This window comes from Nelumbo lutea, chromosome 8 (genome assembly GCF_056320005.1).
Source record: "Nelumbo lutea isolate HS-2025 chromosome 8, American lotus-T2T, whole genome shotgun sequence".
NCBI classification, from domain to species: domain Eukaryota; kingdom Viridiplantae; phylum Streptophyta; class Magnoliopsida; order Proteales; family Nelumbonaceae; genus Nelumbo; species Nelumbo lutea.
Genome location: NC_142691.1, coordinates 1,775,514 through 1,797,219, shown reverse-complemented (window position 1 = coordinate 1,797,219; position 21,706 = coordinate 1,775,514). Strand labels below are relative to the sequence as shown.

The 21,706-nt window shown below is 36.3% G+C and overlaps 1 protein-coding gene across 1 annotated transcript; it reads right to left on the bottom strand.

Annotated features, from left to right (window-relative positions):
* Nucleotides 1–1,453: 1,453 nt before the first annotated feature.
* LOC148842129 (NagB/RpiA/CoA transferase-like superfamily protein) lies at nt 1,454–15,542 on the bottom strand. The gene is made up of 10 exons (XM_088957379.1): nt 15,247–15,542; nt 14,993–15,106; nt 14,757–14,812; nt 10,751–10,909; nt 10,472–10,571; nt 9,814–9,956; nt 9,617–9,722; nt 2,298–2,436; nt 1,787–2,055; nt 1,454–1,683 (listed from the first exon to the last, which is right to left on the bottom strand). Exons 2-10 carry the CDS (start codon nt 15,086–15,088, stop codon nt 1,618–1,620), a joined length of 1,134 nt encoding a protein of 377 aa, XP_088813505.1. The 5' UTR covers nt 15,089–15,106; nt 15,247–15,542; the 3' UTR covers nt 1,454–1,617.
* Nucleotides 15,543–21,706: the final 6,164 nt, after the last annotated feature.

The following is a 21,706-nucleotide window of genomic DNA, read 5'->3' as shown; positions in this document are numbered from 1 at the left end:
ATCTCTCTGCCTTCTCAGCTGTGGATGTAGGCTAGGGGTTAGGGAGAATCCTTTCTAGCTCCATCCACTAAATCCGTTAAGTTAAATCATTTCCCCAAACTATTGAAGCAATCTGTTCATTTACGATTATGGTAATAGAATCTGAAACAAATGAATGGTTTTTCATCCAACAAATTGGGTTTCTCTGTTCATAGTTCTTTTAAGTTCTATAACATAGTTTTTTTATGGACATTAAGAGAGTTTTATGGGGGTTTGTGGTTTCTCAATCATCCTCCTCGGCCATTGAAGGTAACAATGTATTGAATTTTTATTATAGTGAATAAGTAGTATTTTCAGTCATCTAATTCAAGCTGAGTTGGATAGACTCCAACTGTTGGGTAATCTGATAATCTCGTTCTTTCCATTCATGGGATGACAGTTTTAAGAAGACGGGAGATCCAAACAATTTCTTTTTAAATACAGGTTGCTTCATGTTAGGAGGTCAGTGAAATCAACCCTCGAATTTTTTTTCCGCTTTGGAATATGTTGCCACATAGTGATAGTCCTAGGTTGTTTGGAGAGCTTTCATAAATGAATCGGTCCACAAACCATTCCCTTCAAACATTTTCCCATTTAAAATATTGGCTGCATTTGGTTGCAGTATAAATACACTTTTGCACGGTGGAGTAGAGCAAGGTTCAAAATTCTGATACACCCGATACACCGGGCGATATCGATAGTATTTTTTTTGCTTTTTTTATTTATTTATTTTTTTCAAAACCTGTTCAGGGGGGCAGTTTAAGGCTCCTCCACCCCCTAACTGGTCAAAACCCTGATACACCCCCTGTAGGGGCATATCGGGAAACCACCGGCATGATACGTATCGATACTTTGAACCTTAGAATAGAGTGATCTTGGTTTACTAAGGGCATGAAATGCGGACTAGAAAGCTTAGAGAAGAGAAGAAAGTTTTACATAAAAAAAAAAAAAGAAAGAAAATCAGTATTTACATTATACCTATTATTGATGCAAAAAACTTTCTTGAGAATGGATTTACAATATATAAAAACACTGCTACCAAATGTGGGCAAAACCAGACTGAAGTGCAAGCACACCAAACCAAGGTTTTCAAAATCGAACCGGATAGGGAACAGTTCTGGATCCGGTCCCAGGTCGAATTATCCAACCATCCAGTCCAAATGGATGACCCACTCTGAAAAATAAAAAATTAAAAAACAAAAAACAAAAAACAAAATTGGCCTAAAACCGTTGTCCTCGACGGTTTGACTGCCCAAGTCAGCAGTTCAATGGCCAAAAAACGGGTGACCGGTTCTCAATTTTTCCAGTCCGGTTTTGAAAACACTGCCCGAAACAAACGCACAACGGCACAAGTACCTGGACCTCTGCACAATCACCGAACAGCTGCCCTAAGTACTTTGATGGGTATGAATAAGACTAGACATGGCCCATGAGCTTACAAGAAGAAAATAAAACGAGGATGTGTTTATGTTAAAAAATCCAGGAAGAATAAATATGACAGCAGGAAATTCTTCCAATTCGTTCCACAACTTTAAAATATTTCTCTATGTTAATCCATGTTAAGCACCTTGGATCAGAATGTGGGACCAATATTACAGTTTAACCAGCCTTATGTACAAAATCCTTGATTTCAAAAGACTCGGTGCCATTCTTTGTAATAACCCCCTGTTCAGAACAAAAGCCAATTATCACAACGAAAATCAATTAGATGCGTGCAATGATTCCAACACAGTAATTGTATAGACTAAAACATGCTAGAAGGAGATACCTTTTCAGTTATTATAGCAGTTATCAGATTAGCTGGGGTGACATCAAAAGCAGGATTCCAGACTGAGATCCCAGACGCAGCTACCTGCTCCCCAAGTCCTCCACGTGAATTCAGTAATTCCTTTGCTGACCTTTCCTCTATTACAATTTCTTGCCCAGAAGGAAGGGATAGATCAATAGAAGTCACTGGTGCAGCCACATAAAATGGAATCCCATGATATAATGCACAAAGGGCAAGGCTGTAGGTTCCAATCTTATTAGCAGTGTCACCTGCATTTAAAATATAAATGTGTTAAAAATCTAGAACCTATTGTACAGTATCGGCTCAAATCAGATAAATCCAACTGAGGGGTGGCTCAGTTGGTATGTTAGTTGGTTCGCTCCAGCAGAGATGCGGATTCTATTACCGCAACCACCAAATTTGAGGAGAGGGTTATTAGTGGTGTGTATCACCAAATACCCAAAAAATATCAGATAAATCAATTTATGATTATGTTCCTCACAGAAAATACCGTTTGAAGCTACACGATCAGCTCCAACGATAACTGCATCAACACGACCAGATTTCATTAATGCAGCAGCTGCTGAATCAGCTATAAGAGTGGCAGGTATCTTGTCATGAACCAACTCAAAGGCTGTGAGCCTGGATCCCTGCACTATATATGATTAGTTGTTCCAACCAATACTGTCATAATAAACTCCCTTCACATGAGCAATTAACTAAGGATTTTTCCAAAAATTGGAGATTCTATTAAAAAGATATAGCAAATAAACAAAGAAGATAATCTAGATGGGACAAGAAAAGGTTTCTAGAGAATGAAGGGTACAGATGCTAGGGTTTGAAACCAATGATTAAGTTTCTACAAAAAAAAAAGAGACCAATGATTAAATAACCAAGGTTCAAAGAATTGATACATACGCCCTGTATCGAGTAATATCGTATCGTATCTTTGGGTTTCCGATGCATCTATTTAAAGGTGTTTTCAGGAAACCAATATTTTTATTGATTAAATAATACAAAGACATGTCTAAAAATGAAATTTTGAAAAAAAATAAAAAATAAAAAAAATAAAAAACATGGGGTAAAAAGTATCGATACACCCCTGCCGATAAGTCTGGATGTATCGATATTTTTAAACTTGCAAATAACTACTCCCCAAATAGGAGATTTACCAGAGCAGGAAATAACCATACAAATTGCAATCATTGTGAAAGTTGAACTAATGTAGTCGAAGTAGCAGAAAAGAGGAGAAGAAGAAGAGATGTTGGAATGTCGAACTGTACTAATCAGTCGACCATGCTATTATTTATATTTGAATGTAATACAAGATACAAGAAATTACTGGAATGCCCATGATTAGTGATGGGACACCAAGTTAACTTAAAACATTAAACAGGCTTAGGCCCATTAACACAGGCCCAGTTATATGATAAACTTAAACTTAAGTATGGGCTAATAAGAACTCTTATCAGCCGAACACTCATACAAAGAGACATCATTCTAACATTCTAACACTCCCCCTTCAAGCTAAGCATGGATATCAATCATGTTTAGCTTGCCAAGTATGTCTCTGAACTTTGTTGTTGCCAGTCCTTTAGTCAATACATCTGCAATTTGCATCTCTGATGGAGTATAAGGCACACAGAGTTCTCCCAAAACAATTCTCTCTCTAACAAAGTGTCAATCAATTTCAATATGTTTTGTCCTGTCATGCTGCACGTGATTGTTGGCAATGTTGATAGCAACTTTATTATCACAATACAGCCTGAGAGGACTCTCAGCCTTAATACCAAGCCCGTTAAGAAGAGTTCTGAGCCATAAGAGTTCAGCAACCCCGTGTTCCATAGCTCGGTATTGTGCTTCAGCACTTGATCTAGCCACAACATTCTGCTTCTTACTGCGCCATGTGACTAGGTTTCCTCCCAAGAATGTACAGTAACCTGAGGTTGATTTTCTATCTCCAACAGACCCAACCCAATCAACATCAATGTAAGCTTTAATTTCAAGTCTATTGTTTTTCCTAAATAGAATTCATTTTCCTGGGCAAGTCTTCAAGTATTTGAGAATTCTTTCCACTGCTCTCATATGAGGGATCTTTGGTGAGTGCATGAATTGACTGACAACATGCACTGCATAGGCAATGTTTGGCCGAGTAAGGGATAAGTATATCATTTTTCCTTTTTGTACCTCTCTTTATCACAGTATTCCTAAACCATTGATTCTTATAGTCCATGGTTCGGTTCTATTGGAGTGTCTGTTGGCCTGCACTTCATCATGTATGTTTCCTCTAGGAGATCTAGCACATATTTTCGCTGACATATGTAGATTCCTTCTCTTGATCTAGCAACTTCAAACCCAAGAAAATATCTCATATTTCCCAGGTCTTTGATCTCAAATTCTAAAGCTAAGAACTCCTCTAGCCTCTTCATCTCTTCCACGTCATTTCTAGTAATCACCATATCATCCACATAAACAATGAGAGTCGTAAGTTTTTCATCCTGTCTCCTTGTAAACAATGTATGATCTGCATTGCTCTGAATGTACCCCACTTTCTTCATGGCCATACAAAGTCTCTCAAACCATGCCCGGAGAGACTGCTTCAAACCATATAATGCTTTCCTTAGTTTACACACCTTCTTTCCAACATCATAGCCAGGTGGAGGTTCCATGAATACCTCTTCATGAAGATCACCATTTAGGAAGACATTCTTCACATCCAGTTGATGGAGTTCCCAAGAGAAATTTGTTGTTAATGACAGTAGAACCCTGATTGTGTTGAGCTTTGCTACTGGAGCAAAGGTTTCCTTGTAATCAATTCCTTCCTTTGTGTAAATCCCTTTGCCACAAGTCTAGCCGTGTACCTCTCGATTGACCCATCTTCCCTATGCTTTACTATGAATACCCACTTGCACCCAACAGTGCCTTTCCCCTTTGGCAAGTCCACTAATTCCCACGTTCTTGCTTTCATTAGGGCTTTCATCTCTTCATTCATGGCTTCTTTCCACCTTGGATCAGATGCCGCCTCTGAGTACCTGAAAGAGATACATACAGAGGAAAGAGCAGACACAAATGAGTGATAAGCAAGAGATAAGTGTGAGCAAGAAACATAATCAGCTATGGGATGTCGGGTGGTACAAGAACGAACAGGCTTACGGAGAGCAATAGGAAGATCCAAATCCAAAGTGAGTGAGTCAGAATTACCTTGGATTGCAGAGACAGATTGATCTGAGTTCAACTGGTTGCAATCATGAGGTTGAGGGCCCTTTTTCCTTCTGCTGTATGTAAGTATCTCTTTCTCTTGCCTACTGGAACCTTCAGGAGCATCTGTTGTATCAAAAGAAGTAACTGGCACAGTGGGAGCCTCACTAGGTTGACCTAGAATGTCACAGCTAGGAGTAGTGGAAGGTGATGAAAGGGGAACAAAAAAAAAGGGAGAATGAGAATCATCTTCCAACCCACTAGTCTCCCCTTGAAGAGGATTCTGAGAAGACTGGAAATAGGGTTGAGACTCAAAAAACTACATCTCTGGTGACATTTTCTCTTGGAGACAGGATCATAACACTTATACCCCCTTTGTGTAGGAGAGTACCCCAAAAATATTCCCTTCATAGCCTTGGGATCCAACTTGGTTTTCTTTGGATCCTTCACATGTATGAAGCATGTACAGCCAAAAACCCGTGGAGGAAGAGGAAATTCTGGAAGAGTGGGACACAAAACAGAGAAATGAGTCTCTATACCCAATATCTTAGGTGGCATCCGATTTATCAGGTATGATGCAGCGGGTATAGCTTGAGACCAATATTGCTTGGGCACTTTGTGCTGGAAAAGTAAGGCTCGAGTAGTCTCCAATAGGTGCCTGTTCTTGCGCTCAGCAACCCCATTTTGCTGAGGGGTGTAAGCACATGATGATTGGTGTAACATGCCTGCATCCTCCATGAATGAGTTCAGGGATCTTTCAAAGTATTCAGTTGCATTGTCCGACCGGAATTGCTTAATCTTCTTCTCAAATTGTGTTTCAATCATCTTGCAAAAAATCATGGTTATCTGTGGAACTTTATCACGTCCTTTTAACAGATAAATCCAAGTGCACCGAGAATAATGGTCAATAAAACTGATAAAGTAACAGAAGCCATCAATGGAAACAATGGGTGAAGGTCCCCAAATATCAGAATGAACCAAATCAAAAGGAGCTTAAATTTCATTACTAGAAATTGGATACATCGTTTGACATTTGACACACATCACAAATTAAACTTTCACTTGGAATTCCCTTACATAATTCGGGAAACAACATTGCTAGAGAAGAGAAAGACACATGGCCTAGCCTAGCATGCCACAGGTGCAACCTAGCTATTGACTCCACACTTTTCGGACTAGTAGTAGCAGAAGCTTGTAGGGTTGAGCTGATGTCTGCATCAAAATAGTAGAGGCCCCCATACTCATGACCACTCCCAATCATTCTCCTCGTCAATCTATCCTGGAAAACACAATGAGAGGGAAAAAAAGTTATACTGCAGTTCAAATTTTTTGTAAGCTTTGAAACAGACAACAGATTTGAGGTAAGACTAGGAACATGTAGGACTGATTTAAGAGAGAGATCCTTGCTTAGGTTAACCACCCCCTTTCCAGAGATGGTGGAGAGAGACCCATCAGCCACTCTCATCTTATCCTGTCCAGACAACAAATGATATGAAGAGAATAAGGAGGACATATGTGTCATATGGTCAGTGGCTCCGAAATCAATCACCCAAGAGGTAGAATTAATGGAACTAGTTGCACTAAATGCAGAGGTTGTACCTGATTTGGCAAGAGAGGTGGAAGCTAAAGGATTGTTCTTCAAACGGGCTAATGCCCGACTGAGAACCTCTACCTCACTAGCTGTGAAGCCCAAAGTACTTGGTCCAGAGGAGTCGGCAACCTACCCTGTGGAGGAAGAGGACACTGTCGGAGTACTCTGTGAGTTGTCACTACTGTTGTTGGTGGCAAGACTTCCACTTGTTGTGTGACCCTTATGTTGCCTTTTGTCCTTTCTCAAAACAGCTGGCTTCAGATGAGGATACAAGACCCAACATTTCTCCTCTGTGTGTTTCTCACCCCCACAATGGGTACACTTGAGGAACTTATTGTCTGGATATCTATTTCCCTTAGTGGAGACTAGGGCTGAATGTTCACCAGATAGTCCAGTTGACTGTGTCTGGGAGTCAACTTGCATCTTCCTTCTCCTGACTTCTTCATTCCTCACCAGGTAATAGACATGGTGAAGCTCCGATAATTCATCTCTCCCTAGAATTTGTGACCTTATACCCTCATATACTGGATCTAGTCCAGCCAAAAACTTGAAGGCTCTGCTCTCTTCAATTTGCTTATCATGTCTCTCCTTGTCCCTGGCATTTTCCCAATCTAATATCAAGTGATGGTCAAGTTCTTCCCAAAGACCTTCCAGAGTTGCAAAGTATGTTGCAACTGTCATATCACCTTGCCTTAAGGCAGCAATGTCTTGATTCAATCTGTAGATTCTAGCATTGTTTTTCTTCTGTCCATAGGTCTTAGACACCTTTTCCCAAATCTTGGCTGCTGTAGGAAAGTGATGAACAGTCTTGGCAACCCGATGAGTCATAGAGGCAAGCAACTAGGACATAACAGTGGCATTCTCCTTGCGCCACACAGCATAATCTGCACTACCAACATCAGGTTCCTTCTTGCTCCCATCTAGGTAGCTTGTGAGGTCACGGGAAGTAATAAACAGCACTGCAGAAATTGACCACTCCCTAAAGTTGTATTCGTCCAGTAGCACACTTGTAATCTACAGGTTGTGCAGATTAGGGTTTTCCAGATTTGAAGACCTTGCCACAGGTCTGTTATCCCTAGAAGAAACATCTCCGGATATTGAAGACATCTTGACTGCAGCCTCTGTGTAGATGGCACTAATTTAAGACTAGCTGAAGCAGTTCTGACAATTCTGAACCAGTTCTGATGAAGACATCTTGACTGCAGCCTCTGTGTAGATGGCACTAATTTAAGACTAGCTGAAGCAGTTCTGATGCAGGTTCTGATTAGCCGAAGTGACCTCAGCAGGCCCTGACAGCTTGCAACACAGTTTCAGACTTGCCGAGACTGTCACAGTTCTGAAGCAGTTCAGTTACAGCAGCAAATGAGGTGTTCTGGGCTGGTAACCGACCTATGCTATGCAGACTCCACTTGAACTTCTAGTACTGCAACTGTAAAGAGAGTTCCCCTCCTTACGGCCAACACTAGGACTGTTGAAATCAGTCATCAACTAAGTCTGTCCTATACAAACCTCTCTTAGGGCATCAGCTTCTGGATCTTACCTCCCTTGCGCCCTACAACCAAGGGAAACCCTAGGTCGAACCTTGTGTTGTTCTCCTGTAACCCTAGGGTTTCACAGCAGCAACCCAGATAAAAAATAAAAATAAAAAAAGACAGCAAGAGAGAGGAGATGGCGTCGGCTGTAACCAGGAAGGTGCTCAATGCTTTGATACCATGAAAGCTGAACTACTATAGTCGAAGTAGCAGAAAAGAGGAGAAGAAGAAGAGATGTTGGAATGTCGAACTGTACTAGCCAGTCGACCATGCTATTATTTATATTTGAATGTAGTACAAGATACAAGAAATTACTGGAATGCCCCTGATTAGTGATGGGACACCCAGTTAACTTAAAACGTTAAACAGGCTTAGGCCCATTAACACAAGCCCAGTTACAGGATAACTTAAACTTAAGTATGGGCTAATAAGAACTCTTATCAGCCAAACACTCATACAAAGAGACATCATTCTAACATTCTAACGCATTGAACTAGTTGACAATGTTAGGGCTCTCTTGCAAGAACTATTGCATCTTTTGAAAGGAATGTCAAAACACCGACACTAATTCACAATTTTGTTGAGCAAAAAGAGACCTAGGTATTAGCATGGATAACAAGGGAATGCATGTAAAAATTCAATGGGTGCAAAGATCGGCTAACAGCATTGCTGATGTATTAGCTAAACAAGCGTTGGAAAAGGGATCAAATGTTCTGGGCAGTGTTGTAACTTAAGGGTTAAAGAGAGTTGGAGATGAGAGATTTTGTCCAATTACTCTGTATATGTTGTACTCTTCCTTCTTCTATCACTCAATGAAGTTTTCAGTTATTGAGGAAAAAAAAGAGCCCTATGTAGGAATGATCATAGTCATCTGTGCCTCTGCTATGCTGCTGCCAGATGTCTCGATAGTGCGTGAACCAGAGCTAAATGATAAAAATTATCCATTTTCCTCAACTTTTTATAAGGGAAGTGATTTGGGCATGTTCCATTTTTAGAAAAGAGGGCATACCCTCTAATCATTAGTTAAAAAGTACATATGTAAAATGACAAAGGGAAAGCCAAAGAAGCCATGGTTTGAAGTTGTAAAAAATGATCCTAAGACTTGCACTTTGACAGAAAACATAGCTCTTGATAGAACATAATGGTAGGAGAGGATTCATGTAACCAAAACCAAATAACGGGGATTACGACTGAGTTGAGTTGAGTAGAAATGGCTTTATCTTAAAAGACAAAAGTATCCAGGTACTTCAATTTTTATTATTACAAAATAATTTTCTTTTTGCCTTTTAGCTAAGAATATGCTCAGTTCATCACATTGGAGATGTGCCTAAACCAATCCCTTCTTATAGATTAGATATACACTTGAAGCCTTTTAACATGCTACATCCTTCTAAAAGCCACTAATTCCTCAGCTCTTGGAACTGCACCCATATGGCTAAGGATGTGTTGAGCAATCTCTGCCATGATACAAAGGCAATGAAAATTAGAAATGAGTAGAAGAAGACAGACCTGGTTAAAAGGACGTGTTTCTGTGCAAAATGCCCTTTCTAGGACACCTGTAGCATGAAGTGCACGGATAACACCAAGAGCAGTACCATACCCAGCTGTTGCAAGACTGTTAAAGCAGTAAGGGTAAGAATAGAGATCCAATGATTACATAACAAACATACAAAACACTATCCAAAGAATCTGAGAGACTGAGACACCTGCCAGTGTTGCAATGTGTCAAAATCGACAGCCTATTGGAATCTTTCAGTTGGCTCTGAAGAAAGCTTGATCCATATGCCCCAATTGCTTTGTTTGAAGCAACATCGTCATTAAGCATGGTTTCAGCAGCTTCTATATAGACCTGCAAAATGAACACAGGGTGCATCCATCATATTGCTATGGCAAGAAGACCATCTGCGGTACATACTCAATACTACCTGGAGAGATTACTGCAATAAAAAAAATGGCAGAAGTATACTGAAATTAAGGCATAATAAATGTTTATTGGGAAGGGAGGTTAACCAAAAGAACCAAACCACAATGTTTTTAAAACTGACCAAGATGTCAATCTAGAAGGCCATACCAGTGGCAGGTTAGATAGTTTAACTAACAGGATTGCCTGGTAAAACAATCAGAACCATCCAAAACCTGGGGGCCCAATCAGCTGTCATGATTACCAGTTCAAGCATCCAGGTCAAATAAAAGGTTTGAAAACACTGCCAAAACATACTAGCTACTTATTTTAGCATAATAGAATCATATAAACTTGTTCAACTTTGTGTCAATTAATTTACAACAGATCATCTAAACCAAATCACAAGGCTACTTCATTTAAAAAACATTAAAAGTTTAGAGAGAGAGAGAGAGAGTTACTACATGAAAAATAGATCTGGCTTCACCAGTAGTGGAAGCAGCATTTAATATGACATCTTTAAGCTTTGTTGCAGCATCATAAAGGTTAACTGCCGTTGGTCGGCTGCAAAAGCATGAAAATATGAGTATATATCCACCCAATGATTGATAATGAACACAAAAAGATCCTTAATATCAAGAGCTTAATTAGCAATAAACAGAAAATAAGATCATGGTTAAGAAGCAGTACGCCAAATTTTTTATCAAAAAAAAAGGGAGTGCACCATATTCATCCAGAAATACCTGGAGACAAGGTACTCTAATTTCTTAGTAAGGAAAGAGGCAGCATCACCAGATGTCCCAACAAAAGATTCCAAGTTGAACACTTCTACAGCGAGGGAGAGCGCTGCTGCTATAGCAATTGCTGGCGCACCACGGACCACCATATCCCTTATTGCATTCCTGCAAGATCAAGGGCATTCCAAGTTAAAAACCACTGAGATAATGCATATATTGAGGTGCACTACCATCCAACTTGTGTAGATTTATTAATATATCAAATAGACAGAAGAAATAGCCCCTAGAGAACCTTTTTACAAGAAAATCAGGCCAGTGACACTATGAACTAGAAATACTTTGCAGTAACGTAAGTTGGGTGGTAGTACTATGAACCTTTTTACATGAAAAGGTCGTACCTACCCCAAAAGAAACATTATATGTCTCACCCTCCACCCTGACCTCTTGAAGCATGGAACTCCCCCAATACAATCTGACCCTAGTTCCTGATCTGGCAAGATTGTCAGCCAACTAATTTGTTGTTCTCCTGATTCAAGTGAGATATGTTCTCCAAGGGTTAAAGAACCAAGGTTCTCTAATAAGGTAACTCATCTGCCAAGGACCTTGCTCCTCTACATTCATCCAGCCAATAACAACCTAAGAATCATCTTCTACATCTAATCTTTGACATCCCAAAACATGCAAAAATCTCAATCCTTGTAAGAGAGCCAGTATTTCTGCCCTGATTGCAGTATCAAATCCAACTAGCCCTGTAAAATCACAGATGATGTCACAATTTTCATTTCTGAATTCTGAATGCTCCACAGTTGTGTATGGACACAGAAATAGGAGTCAGAATCCAATAAACATCCAAGAGTCTGACTCTGGAAGATGAGAAAACATGGACTCACAGAAACGTCTATGGAAAAGTGTCACCATCATCATCATCATCTAAGCCTTGTATGTGAAAAAATATATTCTATTAAAATAGTCCATGTTTTTTTAATTATAACATTATATACCTGCAAAATAATTCACCTTTATTACTAAGTAATGTTTGATACGATAAATGGCATTCATCTTGTATATCAGCTGTTCATTTATATCAAATAAGCTAGGAGATAAAAAGGAAATGTTGCATAGTGTCCTCGAGAATCCATGGGATGTCAGACTCTGATACGTGTACAACATGGACATGTCATCCATTTAGGAGAGTCCATGCAGTCCTCAGAATTTTACTTTATTGCACCTTGGGCTAGAGAAAACCACCTTCCACTTGAATCTCTCTTCTTACAGAAGATTTTGAAATCCCATGCCATGATCTAAGAATATCATCAACTAATGAAAAATCAGTTAACTCTTCCCTTTACACAGTGAGATGCCCACGAGTAATATTTTATCAAAATTTCCACCTGATTTTCCTTTTTTTTCTTGAAGCACTCTTGCATTTATTTCCTCCCATACCAGCCATCATGTCTTGTAAACCTCCCAGGCCTGAACTCAAGTCATCAAGATCCGGCTAAGGAATGGACTCAAGTCAACAGAATTCAAAATGCTCAAGTTTCTAACAGCACCAAAAGTAGAACAGATCATCTCTCCTCAAACATAAACAAGTCTAGAGATGGTAACTAACAAGAACTTTCCTACAGAGCATTCAGCCAGTAGCACAAAGAACACCAGAAAGTGAAATATACATGCTGCAGCCTCAGGTGGTGGAGATTGTTCACCCAGAAAAGGGAATTCAATCCACCTTTCTGCTTTCCAGTTTCAACCATAAAAGGATCCTTACAAGACTCCAAAGGGTTCTAGCAAGCACTCCCTCAGGCCTCAAGAAAGTTTATTGAAACACCAAAAAATCAATTAACATGGGAAGCGGGCCTCTTAAGCCATCTCTTCCATTTTCTTTAATTGAATTATTAGTTTCTCTTCTCCATCCTCTAATTTGGTTTTACTGAGTTGGCCATTTTGTTCCTTTCATCCTAAAATGCCTTTTCTCTTTTGGGGATTTTTAATCAAATAAGAGCTCTTCTTCTATGTGGGCATGTTGAGTTCATCCTAAGTCCTAATCATATTCTACAGGAGTTAAAGGGGGGAAAGAGATAAACATGGGAAGGAAATCCCACAATGTAATTAAAAACCTATTTTTATTCCTTTTAAGGTTTCCAGAATTTTATGCTAAAAGGATTTTACCTTTGTCTTTAATATTGTAATTACAATTACAAATAGCTAGATGGCTCAATAAGAATGTATAGAAGATCCATATATGGTTAAAAAAATCCCATGCAGTTAATCTTAAACTCCTTTCCACTTCCTCTTCCTTCTTTTTTATTGATAACCACTGCTTTTCTTTTAGTTTTAGTATTTGGAAATCCTAGCTAAATAAGACTTTTATATTAAATAGAAACTTCATTGAAAAAGAAAAATTTACAACCCATAGTTGTCAAGGCAATGCCTAGGCACCCACCTAGGCGACAAGGTGCCCTTGGAGGGTTGCCTTGCCTAATTGCCAAGCAGATTTATACATGGTGTTATGAAATACTTTTATATTCTTAGTTTTTTGAGATTATAATTATAAAATACACATTATTAAACTAAAATATTCATTTATATACTAGTTTCTTCAGCCCCTGTATTTTCTAATTTTTCTTCTTTCTTCTTTTTCTTCTCATGAATATGTTGTATTTTCTATGCTTTAAAATGAAGTTTGTAGTTATAAAAATTATGGATAATTATTAAGGAAATATGGGTATTAGTTGCCATGGAACCTAGGGAACTACCCTATGATATTATGATTTTTTTTACTTTAAAAAAAAACATCGCCTAGGCAACTAGGCAACAAGACAACCCCCCCGGTTGCCTAGCCTCACCTTTGCCTTGAAAACTATGGTACAATTACAGGTGACATGTAAGGAATCAACAAGTAGTCAAGAAGATAAAATATTCTTCCTTTCCTAAGACATGGTAAGGTATAGAGTGATGCATAATTGATAATAAATGGAAAAGACAGGATTCAATACAGTGGAAATGAAGTAACAGATCAATAGATTCAACACCACAATGAAAAGTTCCCAACAAGCCCAAAATGGAACAATGCCACTATGGGCTACTTCATGATGAATTCACATCAATTGAAGCAAAAAACACCAGTGTACACATAAACTAGCTCAAACTTTTGATAAGGCCTCCAAGTGAAAACAACAATAGCAGCAAAAAGATATGTACCCATAAAAGAAAAAAAAACGACTCATTCTGTTTATATTTATTTTGTGTATAACTGACATGGAATAGACTCAATACTAAGGTTAGTGGGGAGGGGTTCCTGATACTCAAAATGTAAGATAGATTAAAAGAAACAAAAGAAGCTCATCATCTTCTGATGATCTTAAGGCAGGCCCAAGCCACACTGCTAGACATCAAGATATATCTATATGCAATGCCACTGAGGTTGAAAACAACCACAAAAATGTTTTTGCATGGAATAGGATTGACACTGAAATAAGTGTTGAACATGATTATATCATTCACATCCAAATGGAGTGCAACATTATCATTACACAACAGGAAATAAAACTTTGGTGGACAAAATCAAGGTTAGAGGAGATTTCCCTTTTTTGACCAGTAACTTCCCTAGCGTTTAATATAGTATGCAAGATGACTTGTTGGTAACGTCATGATGGTACTCGGAACAAGTGAAGAGAAATCAACCATTGAACAAGACACGATATGTTGTACAAAACCATAAAGTGCCAATATATTTGGGTGATGACCATGGATAAAGCAAAGATGGCGTCTGAGGATAAAGGAAACAGGTGATATAGGAAAATTCTTTAAAAATAAAAAAGAAAAAAGAGTTGCCAAATTAATATCAAAGAGGGCACTCATTTCACTGAAGGAGATAAAGAATTATGAACCACTAGAACTTATACAGACCGTGCCCCAATAAATAAATAAATAAGACTTTCAAATGACAAATAAGATCATGGAAAAAATTCATAATAACTGGGGCAAGTGATAAAGAGCACAAATGCATTACCATCCATCTGTGACATCGCGGACATCCAAATAGATAGTTTCAAGAGGCAGCCTTCTCTGCATAATAGTTACAAAAGTCGAACAAAAAAAATACAGAAGAGTGATTAAATGAATAGTGAATAGGAAAAAAAATGAAATAACAAATATTGCCTTCATCAAGCTTCTTTATAAATATTTTCACCCAAAAAAACGCAAAGGTAAATAGCGTTTAGGGAGCATGTGATTCCAGTAAGAGACCTGATCGAGTAGCCGGAGAGAACCTCGCTTGTAGCAGATAGATTGCAGCGAACTTTCGTTGCTTAATCCTTCCTCGGAATCCAAATCAGGTGCCATTCCAATCTATTCAAGCTTCTGTGGATTAGAAAACAGATTCAGTAATAGCATGTTACGAAGCGGAAACAATTAGAAGGAAAAGTAATAGTATCGACTGGCATGTGTAGATACTCAACGACAAAAATAAACAATTTAAGTATCAGATAATTCAGAATGACCTTATATATTTGAATAAGATGATAAGAATTAAGAAACCCTTTATAATCTTGGATGGTAATCCGGTACGCAGAGAAGCTTCACCAGATTGAAGTCGAAGCCGTCATGACACCAACGGCGACAGTATAAATAGCCCGCTTTCTGAGATAGTGGGAGACAGAATATTCCCGTCAAGTAGCTACCCGTCCTTAAGTCGTCACTCGTCACTCGTCACTCGTCAGTCCTCACTTCACTATATTGTAGTCTACACTCTACAGTCTAAAGTCACTCTTCACTGTCGCAGCTTGCCGGGGAGGGTGAGTTTGGGTTAAATGGACAATAATAAATAATAAATATAAAAATATTATACATATATAATAATAATTAATAATTATAATTTTTATTTTTTAAAATATCATATAAAAAATTATACATATATAAAATTTATTATTTTTTATAAAACATTTAGCTCACAATCAACTTCAGCTTATTAGCTTTTGACTTGAGTTAAACTCGAGTTCAAGTCTTTAGCTCTAACTTGAGCCTCATATTTTCTTGATGAATTGAGTTCAAATAGCTATTTAGCTCGACTCGAGTCGAATCCACCTTTGAGCGTAACCCATTAATGTATGGGTTTTATGCATAAACTGCTACAAATTTTTTTTTTTTTCGTCTTACACAAAATTTGCGTAATATTAGTTAGATTTTGACTAAGGCGTATGGCCGTAACTCACCCTCTCAAAAGGGAGAGGTTCTGGGATGAATTGGATTCATTGCATGAAGTTGAAGACCTTATTTCATATTAAGAGTGTTTCAATGATAGAGCGTTTTTCTTCTGAATTTTATCTTATTTCACATGTTTGGTCATCTAAGTATAATATTAGTTACATTTTTTAATTGCTATTTTAATCGATGAAATTTAGGTTTGCATAAAAGAATTTTAAATTTTACAAGGTTAGAGTTTGTACATACTAGTCTAGCTATTGCAAATAGTATTTTAAATAATATATATAATTATGATATCAAAGACAACATTTTTTTCAATTACTTTTAATAATAATAATAATAATGATATGGCTATAAGTGTTTTAAAATTTCAATTAAAACCTATTTTAGAAATAAAACTATTTCACATTATATCTGCTTGTATGTTTTAAATTTATCTATACAAGATTGTTTAAATATTATTTCATAATACACTTCACAAATTATAAATTATATTTTATATATTAGATCTTCAATGATAGAAAACAGTATTTTAAAATTTTAAGTAATCAATATAGAAGAAATATAAAAAGTTTATGCTAGATGTCCAACATAGGTGGAATTCCACTTATGTTATGTTAAGGTAGTATACCATATAGAGAAATTACTCAAGTTTTTATAATCAAATAATGTCAAATAATACGGTAATTGAATTTGATTGGAAAATGAAAAGTTGTATATAATAATTTTTTTTACAAATATAAGAATTTTTTCGCCTTTATATTGTTTAGTTACAATATTAAATCCTACAATAAAATTATAAGGTGTAAATATAATGCTTAATTCATATAATCAAAATATGCAAACAGATCTATGTGACCAAAAGAATAAATTAAAAATCTATTGTTTAGTATGTATAATTTTTATAAATCTAAAATAAAAAAAAAAAAAGATTTAGTGCCGCCTACTAAACATAGTAGTAGTAGTAGTAGTGGTACATGTAAAACTAATGATATGGTTCTTAACAAGTAAAGGCATTGTTTTGTTTGTCTTCATCCAAATAAAGTTCATCTTTTAGTAGGCTCGATTTTTTATTTGTAAACTAATTTTCAAAGTTTCCTAGCATTAGGGGTGCAAATGGATCAGATAATGGTTCAATCCTATCCGAAGTCCCATCCTAAATTATTGTATTTGGATATCCCCATTTTGAATCTTCAAATTGGATCGGATAATAGGAATTGATAAGAAAATCGGATCGAATTCGAATAACCCCCTACTTGATATGAGAATATCTTATTAGATATATACGTCATTTATTCACTTATATAAATATATATTACGCATATACATATGTTATTTATTTATTTATATTGCATTTTTATAAAATTGTTATAGTATTTATTTATTTACAAAAAGCATGCATATATATGATGTAAATAGTTGAAAAGATACTTATATATTTTTTACTTTATTTTAATTGTTATATTTTATTTTTCTCTTAATAAATTTTTATATTTTACAAAATTAAATTAGATTGAATAATATCTAAATATATGACTTTCTCATCAGATTTGAATTCAAATCCATGTTTATTCAAAGTGAGTTGGGTTGCAATTAACAATGTTGGGTCGAATTTGGATATACCATAATTTGAATTTGATCTGATATATTTGCATCCCTACCTAGCATGTGAGGAAATAGAACATTTTGATATTTTAGCCTAATACAAAAGCACATGAAAGTAATTATCTTATGCTTGCCACTTTAGCACGTGATCTATTAACCCTATTGATGTTGGAAACATAGTGCTAGATGAGAAGAAAAAGCCAATCAACAAATGAAACCTTGGAGATGTGCATTTGTCTAAAAAATTAGTTGGACTCAGAAGATGAATTACAAGATAAAGGAGGACATGACACGTCATCCAATGCATCACCAGAAGAGTAATAAAGTGGGACTTAAAGATTTTTTTATTATTGTAAAATTTGAGATTTTTCAATCTTATTTATACCTTTTTATTTGCATTTTTTTAATTTCATTGTAAAATTATACTTTCAATTTTTATTATGGCATTTTTCAATTTCATTTTATCATTTTATATTTTTATTGTATGAATTGATTATTCATATGAAATAAAATTCTGAGATGTTTATTTACCATTTTTCCTTTATTTTTTTGTAAATTCTTGAGTATTTTACTTTTTTGAAGTGAAGTAAAAAAAATGATAATGAAAAAAAAAAACTAAAAGAATGGAATAAAATGGATCGACCTGGCCTAGTCTGGCCCGCAGTCAATGGGCATGGGCTTGTAATGGGCCCCACCCTTAGCCTTCACGGGCCATCTGTATCGACACAACCTTCTATCGTTGCCAAATTGTGCAACAAGGCCCGCTACAGTACGAACAGTACAAAATGTGTGCAGGCCCACATTACAGCTTTTTTTTGGTTAATCAGCAATAACTTTTCCCTTTCCCCTTTACCCCCTTTTATTTCCCAAAGTGCTGATTGCGGGATTCAATTCTTTTAGGACAACCCAGATAATACACCAACCAGCCAGCCCTCGATTGGTAAATGAGACAATAGTTTGTAGAGTAACCGCTCGCAAACACTAATTTGGGTTTACACCAAGTAGTTCATGTTAACATGAAGCCTAACACACTTGGTATTGTTTCCTTCAATTATTGGTCATGTGTTAAAGTAGATCAATAGCTACTATGCTTGGTTGGATGGAAAATATAACTTTACATATTAGTTTCTATGAAGAAAGGCATTTTCCCTTGTGTTTGATATGCAAGAAACATCTTGTAGGAAATGCATTTCACAACTTGTTAATCTTTCTAAAAAATAATTTCCTTCACCCAAAGTGTGTATCATTTCCCAATTTGTTGCATTGCCTTCTAAGTAGTTGTCAACATTCATTGACATTTTTTCCTATCGGGGCCATTTGCAAACAATGGGAATGGTTTTTATTGTGTTTAGAGTCTTTAGACAAATAACAATAAATGAAAATAACTTGAATGAATATTTTCTAAAAATAGTTTATAAGAATATCAAGGCTCTGTTCTCTTTTGGGTAAGTTATTTACTCGGGTAAGTGCAATTACCTGGGTAAGGTTTTCCTGGTTAAGTGCATTTATGATTACCCATGTTCTTTTATTTCCTAAATAAACAAGGCAGTGGCCATTTTAGCCATAAAAATCTATTATTAAAATGGGCATTTTTGTCCAATTCAAGTGTTGACAACCTTCCCCCTAGGTGGAAAAATCATTTATCTACGTAGAAGATGCATGAGTATCACTTATACGGGTAAATGATACCTAGGAAAATAAACTTTCCCTGATCCCCACATAAATCTGAAAAAAAGAACATGGGATTATTGGTCAATAAGAACCAAAATCCCATTCACCAACTTTCCCCCTCTCAAAATCCCAAAAAATAGAACGCCTAACAAAAGGTTGTGGGCATGAATTAGCTTGAACTTAGAGCATAAGTTTGTTGAGCTCAGTCTTTCAATTCCATAGTTTGATGGATGGGGTTCCTTTAATAAGGAATAAAAACATCTTTAGCTTACAGTTTACTACCCTAAAGTAACTCAGTTGTAATAACAGGTGCATATATTTATCTTTTTATATAGGAAAGAAGGAAATGAATTTCTTAGTCCTATACTAGTTGCTAGTTTCTTCATCTTTTAGTACATGGTGGTCGGTTTGCTTTATACCGAAAAGTTGCTAGGTTGAAGGATCCTAGTTAGAAGCGGAATTAGGACAAAGCAAGTGCTAAAGGTGGGCAAGTTGAACCTAAGTTGATCACCTTTTAATTAAGCTCATCACTATTCTAGTCCCAATAAAGTTTACAAGCGCAAGACAAGATCGGCAGAGCTTCCCTAACCCTAAGCTATCTTAATACGTGGAATGTAAAAATAAGCAGTAGATCTCTATCCTCTATATGATTAAACTTATTTGAGTTTGCAACATTATTCTATCCTCATGTTTGTTTCTTGAAGATTGGAACTAACATTTAGAGAAATGTTACCCATGGTTTCAAGTATTGAATTAAATTATATTTGGGTTAAATCTTATATATAACAAATAGTTGTGGGGTTGCATTGGGCAGTTGACATTACTTATATAAGTGCATGGGTCCCTTTATAAGAGCAAACATCGTGTAAAAGGAGAAAGTCGGAATGCACTACGAATGGAATGGCTACGTGCATTTTCGATATACCTTCTATATTCGTTTATTGTGAATGGAAAGACTCCACACATGATTCAAGGGTTTTTATATAAGCTTTATCTCATCATAATTTACAATTTTCATATCATCCAACATGTAACCCTAGTAAAATTATTTGATTTATAAACGATAATTTTAACCTATTTGATATAACTATTGTGATTTTTATTATCCAACACGTAACCATACCTATTAGATTCGTGATATGGTAGTGGGGCTGGATACTTAACACCTAATTTTGGAAAACGATTTCACTTGAATGATTTTCGTGGTCAATGTAGGAGGTTCCACTCAAAGGAGTTGTTTAATTACACCTACTCATCTTTCACTTGAATGATTTTCGTGGTCAATGTAGGAGGTTCCACTCAAAGAAGTTGTTTAATTACACCTACTCATCTTTGTATATTGTGACAGTTTGTTTCATTATGCATACTTTATAAAGAGGGAAGCTATCCATGATAAAGAAAGTTATAGTTGGTGAGTGAGAATTCTAACAATCATGATGTGGATGAATAACATGAAAACATAAACATGGAAGCAAACACCCTTAGAGGGAAAATTGTAGATGAGATGTGGGCATGATACAATATGTTTCATCAAATTACTTAAAAACATCTGTGTTATTGTTAAACTTGGGAATAACTTTATATACTTTTATAATAAATATGCAGTTAAAGCGATGGCATTTTTATCAAGTACATTTATAATTAGTTTGTTATTTGTGGTATTTGCATGCAAATTATGTATTAATAAATTGATAAATAAAATAACGATTTCTTAGTATAGAAAGTGTGGATATGACGAATTAAGACCTTATATAAATCATAAATCACATACATAGTAAATTATGTGGCCATGTGGTAGTCATGGTATAGACTAATATATGCAACAATTTGTTTAAATATAAGGTTCATGTAAGTGAAAATGGTTAAAATCTTACAAACACGAAAAAAAAACATAGCATAATACTTTATTAAGTATATCATATTTAAAATTATCTTATAAATGTGATATATAGAATCATTTTCCCTTAAAAACAAACCATATAATAGAGCATTTTTCTTGTTGTGGGTGTTACAAAATACACCACACCAAAGTCTATAAAACATGTGGATGTGTTTTAGAATGATGGTTATGAAAACACACTATGGTGGGATGGTGTGTTCCAAAATACATCACATTTTTCCCAACCAAAATACAGAACAAGTGAGCTTGGCTTATGTATTTTATTTTATGGAGAGGTATTCTCAATGCAAGGTTGCAAAAGGCCGTTGGAAGGGTGGGGATACAAATTTACTCTATGGAAGCCAATCTCTGCTCCTCACACATGGGAGGCACATCCACTTTGCATTAAAAACATCTCTCATGAATAATAATTTATAAGTACAGGAAATGGTAGGATGTGATATCGGTGTGATGCGTCTTGTGTACGGAGCAGATCCCGTCTGGCCCATGAATGACCTGGGACGTTATTATTGGTTTCACACCAGAATACATAACCGTCGTGTTCAACTAATCCAAAATAAATAATTCTTAATTTTTTTTGT

What these genes read in the sequence shown, in the direction of transcription:
- LOC148842129 (XM_088957379.1), bottom strand. Translation starts at nt 15,088, where the DNA reads ATGGCACCTGATTTGGATTCCGAGGAAGGATTAAGCAACGAAAGTTCG. An exon ending in CTCTCCGGCTACTCGATCAG is followed by an intron (nt 14,813 to 14,992) that starts GTCTCTTACTGG and finishes ACTATTATGCAG; the next exon opens with AGAAGGCTGCCTCTTGAAAC. An exon ending in AAGCCAGATCTATTTTTCAT is followed by an intron (nt 9,957 to 10,471) that starts GTAGTAACTCTC and finishes TTCATTTTGCAG; the next exon opens with GTCTATATAGAAGCTGCTGA.